At 26.2% G+C, this 19822-nt stretch overlaps 1 protein-coding gene across 1 annotated transcript; it reads left to right on the top strand.

Annotated features, from left to right (window-relative positions):
- Positions 1 to 232: 232 nt before the first annotated feature.
- Positions 233 to 2299, top strand: J4E79_001731 (uncharacterized protein; the record flags this gene model as incomplete). The annotated part of the gene is made up of 4 exons (XM_049350637.1): positions 233 to 290; positions 312 to 382; positions 433 to 1060; positions 1422 to 2299. The coding sequence occupies 4 exons, from the start codon at positions 233 to 235 to the stop codon at positions 2297 to 2299; spliced, it is 1635 nt and encodes a 544-aa protein (XP_049214476.1).
- Between the last annotated feature and the right edge of the window lie 17523 nt (positions 2300 to 19822).

The raw sequence follows: 19822 nt of genomic DNA, 5'->3' as shown, positions 1-19822 counted from the left end.
AAGTGAAATGGATGCGTTTTGGAGCAGATTTCGTAAACTGCGAAAGCACGGCACGAATAGCTATCAGCACGAAGCCATAACACACTGAACAGGCGAAATGGTATGATAGCACGTCAACTCAGATCTATGAAGCCATGTCTGACACTTTAACAGGATGTTCGTGTTGTCTGCCCAATCTCTGCTGTCTCTAGTACCTACGGTAGCTGAGACCCACCACACCAACACACCCACTATGGCTCCGCAGTGGCCCAAGATCCGCGCTTGCAAACCGAAGAGAGCGGAGGAAGAGAGTCGGCGCCATCGATAAGAAGAGCCCGCTCAGTTCTTCCTAGAGAACAAATTCGAGGACATTGTAGCTCGGGGGAGATGGATGAAGCTAAAAGTATGCATCGCGTCTTCAGAGTACACTGATTGCACCGCTAACATGCGCAGTCCGCGCCAGTCCACTGGCCAGCTGAGCTGGTTCGAAAGCACGTACATCCCTGTCATGTGTTGACCTCAGCGGTCATTGAGCAGTACAAAGCCATCAACAAAGTTTGGCTTCTGGATGCCAAGGAAGAGACCGCCGACAGTCTCGAGTTCGTTGTTTATGCTGCCACCATACACGACAGCAAGTTGCTCGGCCGAGACCGACTGGAAACGGCGTGCAGAAGTATTCGCTATCATATCGAAATCGCGCTCCTGGTGTTACGACCACCAATGGAGCAGCGGGCAATCGTCCTGGATGTAGCGCCCGACAGTATAGTCACTTTAAGAGCCTCGCCCCCTGGATCGCGAGCCATCTTACCATCCCCACACGCGTCCCTCCCGTACAAAGCCAACTGGCGGTCTGTCGACCTGTCGACCTCTGTCAAGCAAGGAATTCGCAACGACCTAAACCACGAGCTCGTCCTTCTGCAATACAAGGTCGGGCGATACGACTTGTCCATTACGTTTGGCGCCCTCCTCCTCAAGGACATCCGCAATGAGTCCGCAACGCTCGCTGATGTCGGGACGAGACGCGACGCCCTGAACAGGCAGCAAAGGATAATCACCTCATTTTCCGGCAGTGCCGGATACCGTGGGGCCTACGTCAATGCTAGACCCTCTACTTTGCGGCTTTTCATCTTGATGTAGGCTACAGACCAACGTTTTATTGTGAGTTCTGGGATAATTAGTATTATTTTCGAGGTACCCTGGAGCCCACATCTATACCAAATCTTATACGTTGCAACGTTTTGCTGTGATGTAGACTACAGACTAGAGATTTCCTTGGACAATAATAACTACTTTGATGCTTACATCAACTCAGCATCTTCATAATTGCGTATCGCTGTTCCAATGTCGGCTCCGGGCCTGTTCGCATTCTTCATGTATCATGTGCCTTTGTCCGATTTCGAGCTCTACCCTTGGTGGTCCCTTGTTACTGACTTTGACTCCAGAGAACAAAGCCCTACGGGCCGATGTTACTAGCATTCAAATCGACAAGGACAATGCCATTACCGACCTCAACTCAACCGCCAACGACAACCTCTGGATGGCTTACCTGCTCCACGGAAAAGGCTACAACATTGACGTGACTCTGTTCGTCAATGAAAAGACTAATCAGGCCCGCGAGTTGGCGAGGTTTCAACACGCGGCCGCCGCCCACCTGGTTCAAACGCACAAGGACGGCATCGCTGATGAACATCTGAGCTTCGACCGGAGCGATGACGCGGCTCGAGCGCTTGAACGCGGCGTGGTTGAGCGAATGTGCAAGGATATACTCGAGAAGATGAAGCAATTCGCCGACCAAAAGTTCTCCTTCGATGAGCTCATGCACGAGCGAACAAAGATCGAGATCGAGCGCCGAGTGAGTGCTGAAGTCGATAAGCGCCTCAAACCGCACAAAGCCCACGAGTCGGAACTGCGAGAGCAGATCTACACCTTCGTCGACGCGAAGTTCGACGACATCGACTCCACGATGGTCACATTCATCAACACTGCCTTCGCAGACGGCGAGCGGATCGGCCGCGACATCGGCTTCAAGGCCGGCTTCCGTATGAAGAGGACCCTGGAGGAGCTTGAGCTCTCAGGCGGAAACGTCCCCATCAGCGTCTGCGAGCCTTGGATACAGGTTGCTGTCGACGATGCCGCCGCTATGAGCCTCGAGGCGACCCGCACGAAGCCAAATCCTATGCCGACAACATACGACCAAGCATGTCCCTCTGGGTTGTACTCATCGTCCGCAGTCGGGGCCTTTGCTTTGCTTTTACCCTTTGCCGCCTTCTTCAACGCCTTTTACTGCCGCCGGATGGCGTTTTTCTCCTTCTTCTCGTAGTCCGGGACTAGGAGCGGATGGAGGGAATAGACTTGGGCCTCAATGGCGAGGCCAAGCGTGCATTCGTCGTCATCACCATTGTCCGCAGTGTGATCTAGGTGTCGACCGCGTCAAGGTTTACAACGATACGGTAGCCGTCAGGCAGCACTCACGACCCAATGCCGCGTCCACATGTTGATAATCATGTCGCCGCGATCTGCCATTGAGCGATCTGCCATTGATAAAAACCCCAAGGACTTGCTTTGCTGCATCGTGGAGGCTTCAGCATCGTAACGGCTTCTCTATCGAGATCAACTGCCACGGGCGGTTGTGCTTCGGTCTCTTTGGCTGTCGTGCGGGGGTGGTCCTGGAGTAGCCTTGACTGCGACGCGTTGGTATAAATCACCCGAGCAGCATGAAGTAGGAAGACTTGCTCTTGACGGCTCTTGACGGCTCGCGTATGGGCTGGCCGAAATGGCCCTTCACATCCGTCGGGAAATCGCCACCGACGCCATTGCGGTGTTTCACCGCAAGAACATGAATAACACTGTTAAATCACTACTGCCTTATACTAGAAACCCCCTAAATAGATCTATAGACTACATTAAGATAAAAGTTTCTAAAGTTAGTTACTTAATGCTAACGTAGGCTCTAGGCTGTTTAGTTTTTCTCTAGAATAGCGTGCTACACTTAGTACAATTATCACAATTATAAAAAGACACAACCTTAGAAGACAAGATTAAGGATTTGCATTGTTTGTAGCGGCTTTGTTCGCTCTGTTACTAGATTTATTTATTACGTTCTAGCAGAGACGGCCTTATGCAGGGTTAAGCCTAAGTTAGTAGAGAGGCTAGAGAGCTAGAGGGCTTTGTGCAGCGACAACCTAAGTAGTAGTAATAGCCTAGATAGTAGCAACTTAACGGGCGTTATAATACAGAGCTATCTAGGTAACTAGATTTGTTAGTATATTATAGACTTTCGCAAGTAAGCTAGAGTAACTTACGGTCTTCTACCGCGATAGCTTAGAGTTTAGCGACGAAGAAGTTATCAGACAAGAGATACCCGTAAGCATTCGCACACAATATAATCTTAATTATCTTAACGTTACTATCTTAATAGATTATTTTATTTTAATCTTAATAATTTCTATTTAATATTTATTAAAAAGCTCTAGTTATAATAACTTAGTATAGTTATAATTCTAATATTAAAGTTTATATATACTATAGTATATATACTAGATCTAAAAATTTTAGTATTTTATAAGTAAAATACTACTTAGTAATAAGTATTATAAAATTAAAGCTTTTACTTAGCTAAAAACTTTTATTAATATATAAAAATAAATATATTTCTTTATAACTTACGCCTATTTCTATAAAATAAGAATATAGCTTCTTTTTATATATATTTAATACTTACTTAGACTTATACTAATAAAATAGTTAATATAGAGTATACTATAATAATAAATAAAGTAGATATAGCTTTATATAACTTTTAAAAAGTTAGACTATTTATACTAGATAAAAAATAGCTAAAAAAGTAGCTTAAAAAAAACTATAAGTACTTTTAGCTTTTTAATTTTATAAATAAAATTTTAATAAAAGTATAAACTATATTAATACTATTTTATAAATAAAAAGAGAATATAAAGCTCTTACTAAGCTTATTTATAAGTTTAATAATAGTAAAAAGTTTAATAAAAATAAGTAGTATTTATTAAATAATAGAGTTAGTTAAATACTAGATATATAATATTAGGCTATAATTAAGTATATTATTCTAAAAAGACTAAAGATAAATTACTACTAAGCTATAATAGTAATTCTAAGGTATTTATAGCTAGTGCTAAGTTAGCCTAGACTTTTTAAAGCTAAGACCTAATATTTTTTTTTTTCTTAGAGTAGATTACTATTACGTCTAGAAGTATAGAAATAAATAGAAGATAAATTATTATTTTATAAGCTTACTTAAAAAGCTCTTTTAAGTAGTAAAGCTTCTAAAAGCTTATCTTAATCTATACTAGTATAATTATATACTATACTCTTAAAGAGTATCTAGAAGTATATTCTATAATATACTTTCTAAGTATTTTATAAAAGTAGGCTATATAGTTATAATAAGCTCTCTTATTATAGCTAAGAATACTAATTATATACTTATTAGAGCGTATATAGCGCTAAAAGCTTACTTAGTATATATACGCTAATTATAATATTACTAAAAATTATTTAATTAGCTAAATACTTTTTACCTTTTATTTAAAATAAAAGTAAGTATTTCTAATTTTTATTAGTATGCTTACTAACTCTAGTAGTATACTTTATTATACTAATTAAACTAAGTATACTTTTTTATATCTATTTTTAAGCTTTCTAGTATTATATTAAAGAGAAATAAGTATAAGTATAAGAATAGCTACTTTTCTAAGAATAAGTAGTTTAGTTCTAGCTTTATAAGCGCTTTTAAAGTAACTTCTTTAAGCTTTAGTTATATAAGTATTTTAAAAGCTAAGCTATTAAGCTCTAATATTTCTAACTTCTTTAAGTACTTAGCTACTCTTTTTAAAATAAAGAATTATAAGTACTTAAATAAGCTTTATAGTATTTCTAAAAACTCTTCTAAGTATAGTTTTTTTAGTAAAAAGTAAAGCTCTAGTTTTATAAGTACTTCTACTTCTACTTATAACTTATTTACTACTCTAACTTATACTTTTAAAAAGTCTAATTTATTTACTAAGTATAGTAATATAGTTACTTAAGAGTAAGCTAATAATATTTTATATTATAATAAGCGCGCTACTTAGAAGTATACTAATAAGTAGTATACTTATAATTTTAAAGCTAAGAATAAAGTAAAGTAAGAGTATTATAATAAGATTACTTATAAGTATTATATTACTAGTTAAGCTATAGAAAAAGAGTAGTATTTATATTATAAGCGTAATAAGTAAGTTAAGTATAACTTAAAGTATAGTAATAAGAATTCTAAAGCTAAAGTAGTTACTAAAACTAAGTATATTAAGTTTAAGAATAAGTACTTTATTAATTAATAGTATACTAAGTAAGAATACTTTAAAATTCTACTTTTAAAAGCTATTAAGCTTTATTAAAAGATAGTTCTAAAAAAAGTAATTTACTAAGCGTAGTAGTCTACTAATTCTTTTAGTATAATAGAAAAGTATAATAATAAGTAAGCTAGTAAAACTACTTAAAAAAAGTATACTAACTATAATTCTAATATTACTACGCTCTTTTAAAAGCTTTTTAGTAATTTCTATAAGTAGTCTACTAAAATTACTATTATAGTTTCTAGTTCTTTAGCTACTAGTAATACTTATTTTAATATTTTATTTCTAGATTCTTTTAGTTCTAAGAGCTCTACTTTTAAGAATTCTACTACTATTTCTTTTAATACTTCTAAGCTTTTTACTAAAGCTTTAGGTAAGCTTTTTATTTCTTAAGAGAGTAGTATAGTTTATAATACTTTACTTTTTTCTAGCTTTACTTTTAAGAAGAAAAAGTATTTTTTTATTATTATAAGTAGTATAAAGAGCTTTCTCTTTAATTTAGAGCTCTTTATTTAGTCTAATAGTTTAGATATTACTAATTCTTCTAATAAGTATAATAATAAAAAGTATAATAGTAAAAAGTATATACTTAATAATAATTTTAATAATAAAAATAATAGAGCTTTAGTAACTAAGTCTATATATAAGCGTAGCTCTAAGAAGTCTACTTTTATTACTACTAGTAAGCTTTATAAGATAGTATACTTCTAATACTTTTAGTTTATAAGTACTAAAAAGACTACTAACTCTTTTTATAAAAACTATATAAGTATTAATAAGAGTAAGAAGTTTAAGCGCTACCTTACTAGTGCTATTAGTAATTATAGATATAATAATATATATATATACTTTTTTTTAAGCTTAAGAAGCTTTACTAACTTTTTTTTAGATCTAAGTATATTAAGAAAGTTACTAAGTATATAGTTAATTAGTTTTATACTATAAAGTAGAACTTAAAAACTAAATACTTATATAATATTAAGAACTCTTACTTTTATAAGCTTATTTATAATTATAATACTACTTTTAAGTAGTATTTTAAGTATAGCTATATAATTTAGAGGCGTAGTAAGAAGTAGAGCTTTAATACTTTAAAAGTAGAGTATAATACTAATAAGTCTAAGTATACTTTTAGTACTAAGTGCTTTTAACTTAACTTTAATAATAAAGCTAATAGCGCTTTTACTTCTAAGTAGCGCTCTTTTAGTAAGTTTTTATTTTAGTACTTTTACTTCTTAGTACTAATAAGCTTTATAAAACTTTATCTAGTAGTTAAGTAGATTAACTATAATAAGTCTATAAATAATAATATAGCGCTTTCTAATAATAATAATAAAAGTATATTTTCTAAAACTATTACTAATAATACTATTATAGTTACCTATAAAAGTATTACTACTAAGCTTAGTTATATATTTATATCTATAAAAAAAGTTATACTCTTTTAGTTTTTTACTTTAGAGTTTAAGTATCTTTAAGCTTATAAGAATACTACTAATAACTAGTAGTACTTCTCTTACTTTACGCTTAGATAACTAAAGAAGTATTACTTTAATTATAGTTCTAAGTATATACTTTTTTATTTTACTATACTCTTTAGAGTATATACTTTAATAAAAGCCTTTTTTAATAAGTAGTTTTTTATAAGTCTATAAGAGAGGCTATACTTAAAATATACTTTCTACTACTTTCTAAAAAGAGTAGCTAAAAACTTTTTTATACTTTATAAGCTTTATAATACTACTAATAATTTAATATTTTTTATATTTAACTACTTCTTAAAGTAGGTAAATTACTAAACTAATAGATTTTTAGTAAGCTTATTAGCTAGTATACTCTTAGTCTTTAAATACTTAACTCTAAAAAACTCTTTAGTATACTCTTACTTTAGCTATATATTTTAGATATTAATATATCTAAGGCGTATTATTATATACTTATTAGTATTAACTACTAAGTATATAGTTTACTAGTTATTATAGAAAATTATTTACACTACTTCTAAAGTAAGCGTAAGCTTCTAAAATAGCTTCTTAAGAGCTATTACTTCTTTACTAATATACTTAAAAGTAAAAAGCTCTACTTCTATAGTTAAAGTTATTATAGTTACCTATTATACTACTTTCTAAATAATAGTACTTTTAAAGAGTATAATAAAGTAGCCTTATAAAAAGTGTCTAGTCTTTAGATTATTTATAAAAAAAGCGTTACTATAAATTATAAGCTTTACTTTAGAGTATACTCTATAGTAGATAGTTTAATAGTAAGTTTTATATAAGTATATAATTACTTAGTTAACTACTTTAATATACTTTTTACTTAGATTTATAAAAAAGTATAAAAGCTTTAAAATAGTATATACTATATTAGACTATAGTATAATAGCTATATAGAGTAGTAATCTAATATACTCTTAGTAGTCTTTAACTATTTTTTTATCTACTTTACTTATTAACTTTATAAGCTCTTAGCTTAGAAGTAGTATAGTAGAGCTTAAAAAAGTACTTTCTAAGTTAAACTTCTTAGTAAGCTTATCTAAATACTTATTATATATAAGTATTATAGTATAAGTAGCGTAATTACGTAATACTCTTACTTCTAGAAACTATTTAACTAAGCTTTTCTTTTCTAGGTTATATACTACTTTTATTATATTAGTAACTTATAAAGCTTTTTAATAAGTAGTATAGTAATATATAAGTAGTATATTATTAACGTAAAAGAGTAGAAGAATCTTTCTTTATTTATTAAAGAAAAGATAAGACTCTTCTTTAGAAGTAATAAGATTTACTTTCTTTACTATATATAAGAGCTCTTTATACTAGAGTAGTAAAGAGTTCTTTAGTCTATAAAAAGTATACTTAAGCTTTATATACTTACTAGATTTCTTAAAGCTATCTAGTATATTATATACTATAACTAGCTAGTACTCTTAGTGTGTATAAAGAAATACTTCTATAATATTAAACTAAAGAATCTTTAAGTTAAACTTAGCTACTATTACTATTACTATTCTAAAAGAGTATAAGATAAGTATTACTATATATATAGAGTATATAGAATTAATTACTTATAAATCTTCTCTTACTACTATATAAGCTTTATACTTAATAAAGTAGCTATTCTAATTAACTTTATATATAAATACTTACTTTAGTAGAAGTAGATACTCTTATACTAAGAAGTGCTTAATTTTCTTTTAAATACCTACTTTATAAAGTATATTAATTTCTTTTTTATAGACTTTATAGAAGAGCTTACTATATAAATAATTACTAAGATTCTTATACTTCTTTAGAAGCTATAGTAGTTAATTATAGTATATATATTTAGATAGCTTATACTTCTATAAAAGTATATTACTTAAGATTATAACTACTATAATTAAGTAGACTATTATAAGCTCTTTCTAGTCTTCTTCTACTCTATATAAGTATTAGAGAAGACTATTTAAAAGATTATTATTTTATATACTATTTTATAAATTATATAGTATATAAACTTCTAGTTCTTTTACTTCTAGATCTTTACGTTACTCTCTAATTCTAGAGCTTAATTATATTAGTTTTTTATAATTACGCTTTTAGTGTATTAGTCTAGAAGTAAGTAGTAGTTCTATTTTATCTTATTCTAGAGAAGTTCTAAATATAGAGTATATATAGAAATATAGTATACTTAGAAGTACTCTATTCTAATAAGTACTATATACTTTATTCTAATAAAAGCTTTCTATATTAGAAAGCTATTTATTACTTAGTACTAGTAGACGCTTTTCTTTAGTTTAGTGCACTTTCTAGATATTACTATTATACTTCTAACTAGTTCTTATAGTCTAGTATACTTTAGACTTTAGTATTTACTCTAGAGTAAATAGGCTAGTATACTCTTAAGAGTTTATATAGATTTCTAGTAGTTAGCTAGCTAAGCTTTCTATTTATATAAGAGATATATTATATACTACTTATTAATTAGGCTAGCTAGCCTATTTAATAGTAAGCTATAATATACTACTTTTTAGCTTTTAGATAAAGTTTTTAGAAGTATACTAGTTTTATATTTTATTTACTATAGTATAGAGCTAGTTAAAGATATCTTTATACGCTTTTTTTATATTATATAGCTTGTTTGTATATAGAAGATTAATAATATATATAAGCTCTTTTACTAAGTACTTCTAGCTACCTTTAGCGCTACTCTTATAGAAAAGCTTCTTATTAAAGCTTATATTTCTTATTATAATTATTTAATTAAGCTTTAGAACTTATATTCTATAAATATTAGATACTTTATATTCTACTAAGTATCTAATATAGCTTCTTAGTATAACTTTAAAGTTATACTTATTTTATTTAGCTACTTACTCTTTATTAAGTAAGTAAGCTTTATAGCTATAAGCGTAGATAGTACTTTAATCTAGGTAAAAGTTAGCTATAATAGTATAGACCTTCTTACTATACTCTATATACTATACGTTAAGTATAGTATTAAGTACTAAGAAATTATAAGTATATAATAAGCTTATATTATATAGCTAGGTTACTACTTTTATAATATCTAGCTAGAGCTTTTTAGAGAGATTTACACTAACTCTTATTTTAATAAACTTAGTAATTATTTTCTAACTTACTTTTTTTACTTTTCTATTTAGTTTATAGGTATAAATAGAAGTATACTCTATAATAATACTTTACTTTTTAGCTTATATCTTAAAGTATAACTTACTTTTCTAAAGTAGCGTTATAATATTATTATCTTAGATAATAATATAGATATTAAGCTTATACTAAGCTATAAAAAAGCTTATAAAGTTATAAAAGACTCTTATAATCTCTATAAGTATCTTAGCTTAAAGAGTATATTAATAGATCTTACTACTATAATTATCTTTAAGTACTATAATTTAGAGCTTTTTATTATAACTAGTAGAAAAGTTAAAAAGATTCTATAAGATTCTCTAATAAAGTCTTAGAGCTTTCTTACGTAGTTATCTAGAAATATACTACTTTATATAAGTAATAGTATAATACTTATACTTACTTTAGCTTATTCTCTTAATATATATATTACGCGTATTCTTAATAAGAGCTTAGAGCGCTTCTAGACCTAAGTAGTCTACTCTTATATACTAAAGCTTCTCTAAATTAAACTAAGAAAAGCTTTTCTAAAATTATTATAAGCGCTAGTTATTAGTTATACTTATTATAGTTAAGTAAAACTTTAAAAAATTATATTTAATAAATATAAGCTTATACTCTCTCTTAAGCTTTACTAGTATAAAGTTATTAGTAAGCGTTTCTATATAAAGTATTAAGTCTAACTCTAAGTACTATAGTCTAGCTTTATTAAAAGCTACTTCTAAGATAATATTAATATAGAAACTTTTTATAAGCGCTATACTTATTAGAATAAAGTTCTTTATATATAGTTCTCTTTTTCTAGTTAAAGTATTTCTAATTCTTTATATACTATATCTAAGTACCTAAAAGAAAAAGCTTTCTACTTTTATAGTATAGAATTTATATACTTTTATAAAGGTCTTTAGCTTAAGTAGAGATATATTATTAATAAAATATACTACTACTTTATTATCTAAGATAGTGCTTATAAAGAGTAAATAGATATTAAAATCTATAGTAGAGTATATACTACTAATACTTAGCTAACTTATAATAAAAGTAAAGTTAATAAGTATTATCTAAATTAACTTTAAATAAATAAAGTTTAGACTCTTAATTTATACTTACTATAAAGTAGTCTATTTCTTTTTATTAAGAGCTCTTTATAGACTATTATACTTTAAGTCTCTAAGCTTAGTAGTAATCTTAGTCTTAGCTTTATTAGAAAGCTTTAGAGGTTTTTTTATAAGTACTATTTCTAAGCGCTTATATATAGTAGTAGACTACTTATAGTACTATCTATATAAGTAATTCTTTTTAAACTTTTAGGCTAAGTTATTTTTACTAAAAGCTTATTATAGTACTTTTATAATAGTAAATATACTATCTCTACTAGTAAAGTAAGCTATATACTCTTAGATTAGTATAGTAAAAATCTTTAATACTTATTTAAGAGTAATCTAAGTTTTACTAATAGTAAAAGCTTTAATAAAGTTCTACTATATAAAGTGCTTCTATTCTAGAGTAAGTTTAACACTAATTACTTCTAAATAGTTCTAGATAGTAAGTATATTATTAACTTTAGTAAGTTTATATACTTTAGCTTAGACTAGAATATAGAAGTATTTCTATTACTAGTACTTAGCGTTAATATATTTTTATTATACTTTCTAGAAGTATACTCTATACTATAAGTATATAAGATTTTTAGTATAGTTTTTCTTTAGAGAAAGTGTAAACTTAAAGTATTTAATAAGTACTTATAATATAGCTTCTTTCTCTATAAAGATAAAAAGTATAGTAAAAGCTAGAAGCTTTAGACTAATAGTCTAATTAACTTAGTTTTAAAGATACCTAATATAAGTACTCTTTAACTACTATTTTATTACTTATACTTTATACTTTATAATAGATAAATTATACTTATTAGTATAGAGCTTATTAACTAAAGCGTTCTATATAATTACTACTAGCTCTAGAGTAGTTAAAACGCTTATCTAGATAGAAGTAGCTATTTTAGTATTAAAGTTAATATTAGTCTAAATTTCTTTACTTAGAGTATAGAATTTAAACTAAGTAAACTACTTAAGCTAATATACTAAGTTAGTAAGTATAAAAGCTCTTATAGAGATTATTATAGAGTTACTTATTATAAATAATAAAGTAGTACTTTTATAAAAGTATAAAGATTAGTAATAAGATTAGTATTACTATACTTTATTAAACGCCTTACGTTTTAAGTATATAAATATAGAACTATATTATCTTTTTAAAGTACTAGGCTTATAACTATTATATCTAGAAGTATAGAAATAAATAGAAAATAAATTATTATTTTATAAGCTTACTTAGAAAGCTCTCTTAAGTAGTAAAGCTTCTAAGAGCTTATCTTAATTTATACTAGTATAATTACGTACTATACTCTTAAGAAGTATCTAGAGGTACGTTCTATAATAATTACTCTTAATTTACTTCTAAAGTTATTTAATAAACTAGATAAAGTAACTATAGTTTATAATAAGCTATTTTAGCTTATAATAGCCTACTTTAAGCTAGCGTAAGTATATTATATTTATAAAAAAAGTAAAAATCTATTATAAAAAGTAGTAGCTCTAAAGAATTATGTATAGATATATATATAAAGCTACTACCTATACTAGTAAAGCTAGTGTAAGCTTATATACTTTAAGTATATCTAGCTAGTTAGATTTCTCTTTTCTATTTTTTACTTTTTAATTACTTTATAATAGTAATTATTAGCTTTTTTTACTAGTTATTTCTAAAATTCTAAGAAGATTTAAAGTAACTTATTATAGCTTATTTTAAAGTATAATAAAGTAGTTTAGCTTAAATTAGAAGTTTTTAGCGTAAATTATACTAAATTACTACTAACTAGTCTTTAGTACTCTAACTAAAACTATTAATATATACTTTATACTAATTTACTTTTTTTTTACTTATATTTATTTATTATACTTTATATTACTTTATTCTAAGTCTTAATAGTCTTTTTTATCTTAACTTAACTATAGTTAGTAATAATTAGATTACTTTAAGCTACTTCTATATATCTAAGCTCTTTAAGATTAGTTATATACTATATATTAGTTACTTATAGTTATAAAAGCTTAATAAGCTTTATATATTTAACTACTATAGCTATACTTTCTTAGTTTTTAGTAATAAGAAAAAGCGCGCTGTCTTTACTAGTATAATTAGAAAAGTTACTAGTATACTATTTAGAGATTCTATTACCTAAACTATTTTATATAGCTAGTATTAAGCTATAAATAAGTAGTACTTTACTATAAGTACTTATTTTACTTTTTTCTAGCTACTATTACTCTTTATTAGTCTTTATAAAGCTAATAAGTAGTAAATAGCTCTAAAATAAATAGTTTTAGTCTATTTTAGTCTATTTTAGACTTTTTTATACTAATACTAACTAATATAGCTTTTAAAAAATCTTATTAACTTAGAAGCTATATTTAAGATTATTTACTAATTATTAGCTAACTATAAGCTTTTTAGTAAGAGATTTATTATTTTATATTTTTAAGTCTCTAATAATACTTTAATACCTACTCTACTAGCTATAAAGAACTTTAAGTATAGTAACTTATACTATTTAAGAATAAACTTAGTAGAAAAGTATAAAAAAGTTTATTATAATATTATTAAGTAAGTTTTAACTTATATTAGTTTATTTTAGCTTAATCTAGTATTTTATAAGCTTTTTTATTCTCTTTAGAGTTAGTAAAGCTTTTATAAAACTTAAAAGAGCTAGATTAGCTTATAATAGTTTATTCTAAACTATTTTAACTAACTTTAGTAGTAACTACTTTCTTAATTAAGAGTACTTATAATTTTATTCTAGCGTACTTTATAGCTATATTACTACTTAGTTTAGTATATATTTTAATAATAAAACTAAGACTAAAGCTATAGTTACTAGCTTTACTAATAGTACTACTTATACGTCTAAGAAAAAAACTACTAAAGTTACTAGTATACTTAATACTAAATTACTATTTAAGTAATTAGTAAGTTTTAAAATACTTTTTTTTAGACTTTTATAACTCTAATTAGCTTTTTATAGATTACTAGTAGCTACTTTACTTCTTTTTACTTTCTTTTAGCTTTTTTTAGCTTATTTTAGTTTATACTAACTTTTTTTATAATATTTAGCTTTAAAGCTTACTAAGTAGACTATTATTTCTAATATTAATACTTTATAAAATGCTATTTAAGATTTTTAAATAAAGCTTACCTTTTAGCTAAAGAGTAATAAAACTACTACTAAGAAGAGTTAGCTTAAGAAGTAGATTAAAACTAAAAAAGATAAAATTAAGTATTTTAGAGCTAGTATTCTCTAAGTTACTTTTAACTAACTTCTAATAGCTCTTTATAGCCTAATTTAGCCTATTCTAGAGTAATATAAGCTCTTCTAGTATATTTAGATAATATAAAAGTTATATTAAGATTAGATAGTTAAGTTAATTTAAATTTAAAAGTTATTATAGTATAGAGAAGAAGATCTACTCTATAGAGACTATATATAGATAGAGTAGGTATATAGACTACCTAGCTAGGTATCTAAACTATAATATATCTTCTCTCTAAAGTACTTAAAGTTCTAACTAAGTATATAAATATCTAGTAGCTATAAGTTTAATACTCTACTAGCTCTAGGTTCTTTTTTATTAAGGTACCTAATAGAGTATATATAATAAAGAAAAGTAAAAGCTTTTTTTATAAAAAGACTTTATATAATAAAGTAAATAGTAAAACTAATAGTAAGAGCTTCTTTATAGAGACGTTTATTACGCCTTCTTATAAGCTAGTTAAAGTATTATTAAAGAAATATTACTTATATAAAAGCTATAGATAGTAAGTCTTAGAGCTAAGAATACTTATAGAGGTTAAAGTTAGGTAAAGATATATATTATAATTACTTTAATAAGCTAAAGTAATATAGTTAAGTAAGTTTATAAATAACTAGCTAGTTCTTTCTAAGTATATAAAGTCTAGTAAGTAGAGTATAGTAATAGTAAGCTCTCTATAGTTATTATAGTTATAGAAAGTAATATATAGTTCTAGTTAGCTAGAGTTATAATTATAGTAGTCTTAAACTAATTTCTTACTTTCTCTTAAGTTATAGTATAGTTACTAGTTATCTAATTAATTATTATCTACCTACTTAACTTTATACTATAGATATTCTTATTATCTAGTATATAGATTAACTATATAATATATATAAAAGTTAAGTACTTAAGTAATAGTATATTTAGTATTACTATCTTTATTAAGGTATACCTTAAGTAGAGTAATATTACTAGTATAAAGTTAATCTAGTAGAGTATTATCTTTATAGAGCTATAAAAGCTATAAGTAGAAAGCTAGAAATAAGCCTTTAAGGCTAGTAGAGAGATTTAATTTATAAGCTATATTATCTATTACTCTAGTAACTTAGTATAGCTCTATATTCTTATAGTTTAGTAACTTAATAAAGTACTCTATTTTAATATATCTAGTATTAAGAAGTATTTAGTTACTAATATTAAATTATAGTGCTAGGTAGTAATTAGTATTAGTAAAGTTACGTATCTTCTTATAAGACTAGATAAGCTTACTTTAAAGATATTTATATATTATATCTATATAAGTAATAAGAGAGTTAGTATTACGCTATTACGCTTATATTATAAATAGTGTATTAGTAGTGTAGATAGGCTCTAAACTACTATAGAGTAAATATTTCTTTATAGTCTAGAATAGAGAAACTCTAGTTACTAAGCTTATAGCTAAATTAGACTTAAATTTAGCTAAAAGTAGTAACTAAGCCTAGTTATTCTATAGGTAGTTAACGTAAAAGCGTAGATACTATTTAAAATTAGTATTAGCGTTTTTAGTTTATTTATCTATCTTAGAGTAATAAAATATAAATAGCTTTAGTTAGGTTCTAACGCGCTTATAAAGGTAATACTAGAAGTAGAATATAAACTATTAACTATAGTTACTAATAAAAGTTCTAGAATAACTTTTCTTTTTCTATATATATTCTAGAAACTTATTAATAACTATAGAGACTTTTATATTCTCTATAGCTATAAACTTCTTCTTTTTTAATAAGTAGTTAATAACTACTATAATATAATAATAAGAGTATCTATACTACTCTAATAAAGATAAAGATATAATAAAGTTAATAAAGATATTCTTCTAGTATCTAGCTAGTATAAAGAGTAGATATAATAAGCTATACTTAGCTCTATAGTTAGTTTTAGATTACTAATATATTATATAGTAATTTATAAAGTAGGTAATAGTGTTAGTTATATCTTACTAGTAATACTATTTACTAACCTATTAGTAGGTAGTAGTACGCTCTTTATAGCCTTCTAGAAGAAAGTTATAAATATTCTTAATAACTTAGGTATAGAGCTTTTTACTAAAGAAAACTATAAGATAGTTATTCTTTATAAAGAGTTTACTCTTATTACTAGCTTTAAAGTCTTCTAGCTCTAACTATACTTTTTTAATAATAAGATAGTAGAAAATATATTAGTCTCTATTAAGTAAGGCTTCTTATATTATAGTAAGATAGGTATTAGTTAAGTAGAGTAAGTTAATAAAATTCTACATAGAGATATTATCTATATTCTAGATAGTATTATATAGGTTAGGCTTATTACATAGAAATAGTTAAGTAAGGTTAACTATCTCTATATAGAGTAGTAATACTTCTTTACTACTTTCTTAGATAAGAGATAATAAAGATAGTAAGTTATAGTTAATATTAGTAATATAGAGCTTTATAAGACGCATAGTCTTATAACTTCTACTATTCTATTAGTATTTCTCTAATAGTGTTTAATATTAGTATTAGACTTAATTATTAGAGATATATTCTAGAAGATCTCTAGTACGCTAAGTAAGACTATTAGGCTTAGTGCTCTACTTTCTAGAATAGTACTTAATCTTAAAGTTAAACTTCTCTAAAAACTCTACCTAGTAAGCTTACTAGTAGTTAAGATATTTCTTTAAGTAGAAGTACTCTAGTTCTCTATAGTTAGTAAGTACTTTAATTAAGTCTAATACTTTAGTAAGCTTAGAGCGCTACTCTTTAAAAGCTTAAATAATAGTAAAAAGCTTTTTATTATAGATTTTATAGTTATACTTTATAGGCGTTATCTTCTTAGAGAGATATACTACTAGGTATATACTATTATTATTCTAGATCTAAAATAGTACTACTATATAAACGTAATTAGAAGTATTTATTTCTAGTATACTTTTAAAGTTAGAGTTAAAGTAAGCTAGTACTATATTACTATAGAAGGCTGTCTTTAAGACTTTAAATACTTAGCTAGCTTCTAGTATTATCTAGAAAAGCTTTAGATTACTATAGATAAGATATATAAGTAGCTTAGCTATATCTAAGAATCTATATATAAAGTAGTAGTAGAAATTTACAAAGCTTAGAAAAGCTTAAATATCTTTTAGTATTTAAAATAAGAGCTAGTTCTATATAGCGCTAACTTTATTAGAATTTATTTTAATACTATTAGTAGTAATAATAAAGCTAAGAAACTTTACTTTTTAAGTTATAAACTCTAACTTTAGAATATCTATTAGAAGCCTAGTATTAGATAGTCTTATAACTATATAAAGAAGGTAATTCTTATAGTTTTTAAGAGTCTTACTAAATATAATAATATTATTAAAGTAAGCTATATAAAACTTATCTAAGTACTTATAGAGAATATTATTAATATATACTTAGAATATTTCTAAACTATTATATATTCTAAAAAGTATAATAGTATACTAGTAGAGACTATATAAAGTAATAAAGGTAGAGAGATACTTATATTCTTTCTTAATATAAATCTTATTAAAGGCTATAATTATATTAACCTTAGAAAAGTACTTTGCTTTAGAGAGCTTAGTAAGTATATTCTAAATTAGAGAAGAAGTATTTTAATTCTTAATAGTGTAGGTATTTAATTCTTAGTAGTTAATATATATATAGATACTACTACTAGGCTTTCTTATAATAAGAAGTAGAGTAGCCTAGTTAGATATACTATACTTAATATATCTTTTATAGAGTATATTATTAAGATAGAGCTTTACTACTTTAGCTTTATTATATAATAAGAGCTAGAGCTATTAAGAGAAGAGCTTTAGTAATCTACCTATATCTAGGTCTAGCTAGATTTTAATATAATAGTCTAATCTATTTTATTATAGTAGAAGCTTATTAGCTTCTCTTAAGTTAAAGCTAGAGTATAGTAAATAAAGTACTTATAGTAACTTAGCTAGAATCTTCTTTTTACTTATATATAGTTATTCTATTTAATTCTAGAACTTTTTAAAATTCTCTAGTAATATCTTAGTACTAGCTATATATAATACTTAGGTATCTAACTATTTCTAGTTAGTTATATTATATAAATAGTTAACCTTCTCTATAGTAGTAAAGTAAACTTTATTACTATAGGTTATAGAGATAGAAGTAACTTAGCTAGTAACTATAGAGACGTTTACTAAAGAAAGTACTTTAGAATAATAAGTCTTCTTAAGTTTATAAAGTAGTGTATAGATATTAGAGAGTATAAAGATATATTACTATAAGAACGTAAAGTAGTTAGCATAGGTAAAGAAGTATATAAGCGTTAGTTTAGTAAAAAAGAGTTCTATTATAAAGAGATTCTATTATCTAAAGTATTATATAAGAGTCTAATACTAAAAAGTATAAGTAAAAAATAAGATAGTTCTTTATAAGATAATTCTAAAGAGCTCTTATTAAAAGACGTTCTCTCTCTAAGTAATTCTTAGGTTGTTAAAGATCTAATTTATATAAAAACACCTTATATACTAGTATAAACCTTTTCTTTCTAGTAGTATAGTTCTATTATACTATTTAGAACGTATTACTTACTTATAGTATAAAGAAAAGATAAAAGAAAAATATAGAAAAGAAAGTAAAAATTAAATTAAATAATTAAGTAGAGATGTTAGTAATATACTACTATAGTATAGGTAGTAGGTAGATTTTAGGTAAAATAAGAAGCTTACCTAAAATCTAAGTACTAGTAATATTACTAGTACGTTTAGTTTACTTTATATTTTATCTACTATAACGTAGTTTAGATAGGCTAGTAGCAGAAGCTAATAGAGCTAGTATTAGTATCTTAAACTAAGAAGAAAGTAGTAGAACTAGTAGTAGTAATATAGTTAGAGAGCGTAAAGTGCTAGAAAGTAATAATAAACTAGACGCTAGACTACTAGCGTAAGTCTAAGAAGTCTTAAATAGAGAGAAAGAAGTAGATATAGTGTTAAGGTTAGCAGCGTTATAGAAGTAGTAATAAATATCTAGTTCTATATTAATCTTATTAATAAGACGTCTAATAGTATCTTTTATACTATAATTATAATTCTAAATATACTACTATCTCTTATAAGAAGAAGGTATACTCTTATTAGTAAAGAAGAAAATATTTAGATATTTACTATTAGCGCTCTTAGTAAAGGTAGCCTTCTTAAGCTTCTTAACTACTAGCTATAGTATTTTAATCTTTCTAATAACGTACTTACGCTCTTTCTAGATATACTCTAGAATACTATTTTTATTCTTACTAAGAAGTTTATAGATCTTTTTATATATAAGAGAGTTATTCTAGAAGACTTATACAAGAATAGCCTTTTAGATCTAAGAGAAGAAGTTAATATATATATTTACTAAAAATATCTACTTAATACTACTATACTTATTATAATATCTAGATAGTATTATAAAAGAGGCTATAAGATTATAATAAGCCTTTAAGATTTTATTATATATTT

The sequence above is a fragment of the Alternaria viburni genome (genome assembly GCF_023758015.1).
Source record: "Alternaria viburni strain BMP 2772 chromosome Unknown scaffold_3, whole genome shotgun sequence".
NCBI classification, from domain to species: Eukaryota; Fungi; Ascomycota; class Dothideomycetes; order Pleosporales; family Pleosporaceae; genus Alternaria; species Alternaria viburni.
The sequence above is the reverse complement of the archived record's forward strand: the minus strand, read 5'-3'. Positions and strand labels throughout refer to the sequence as shown.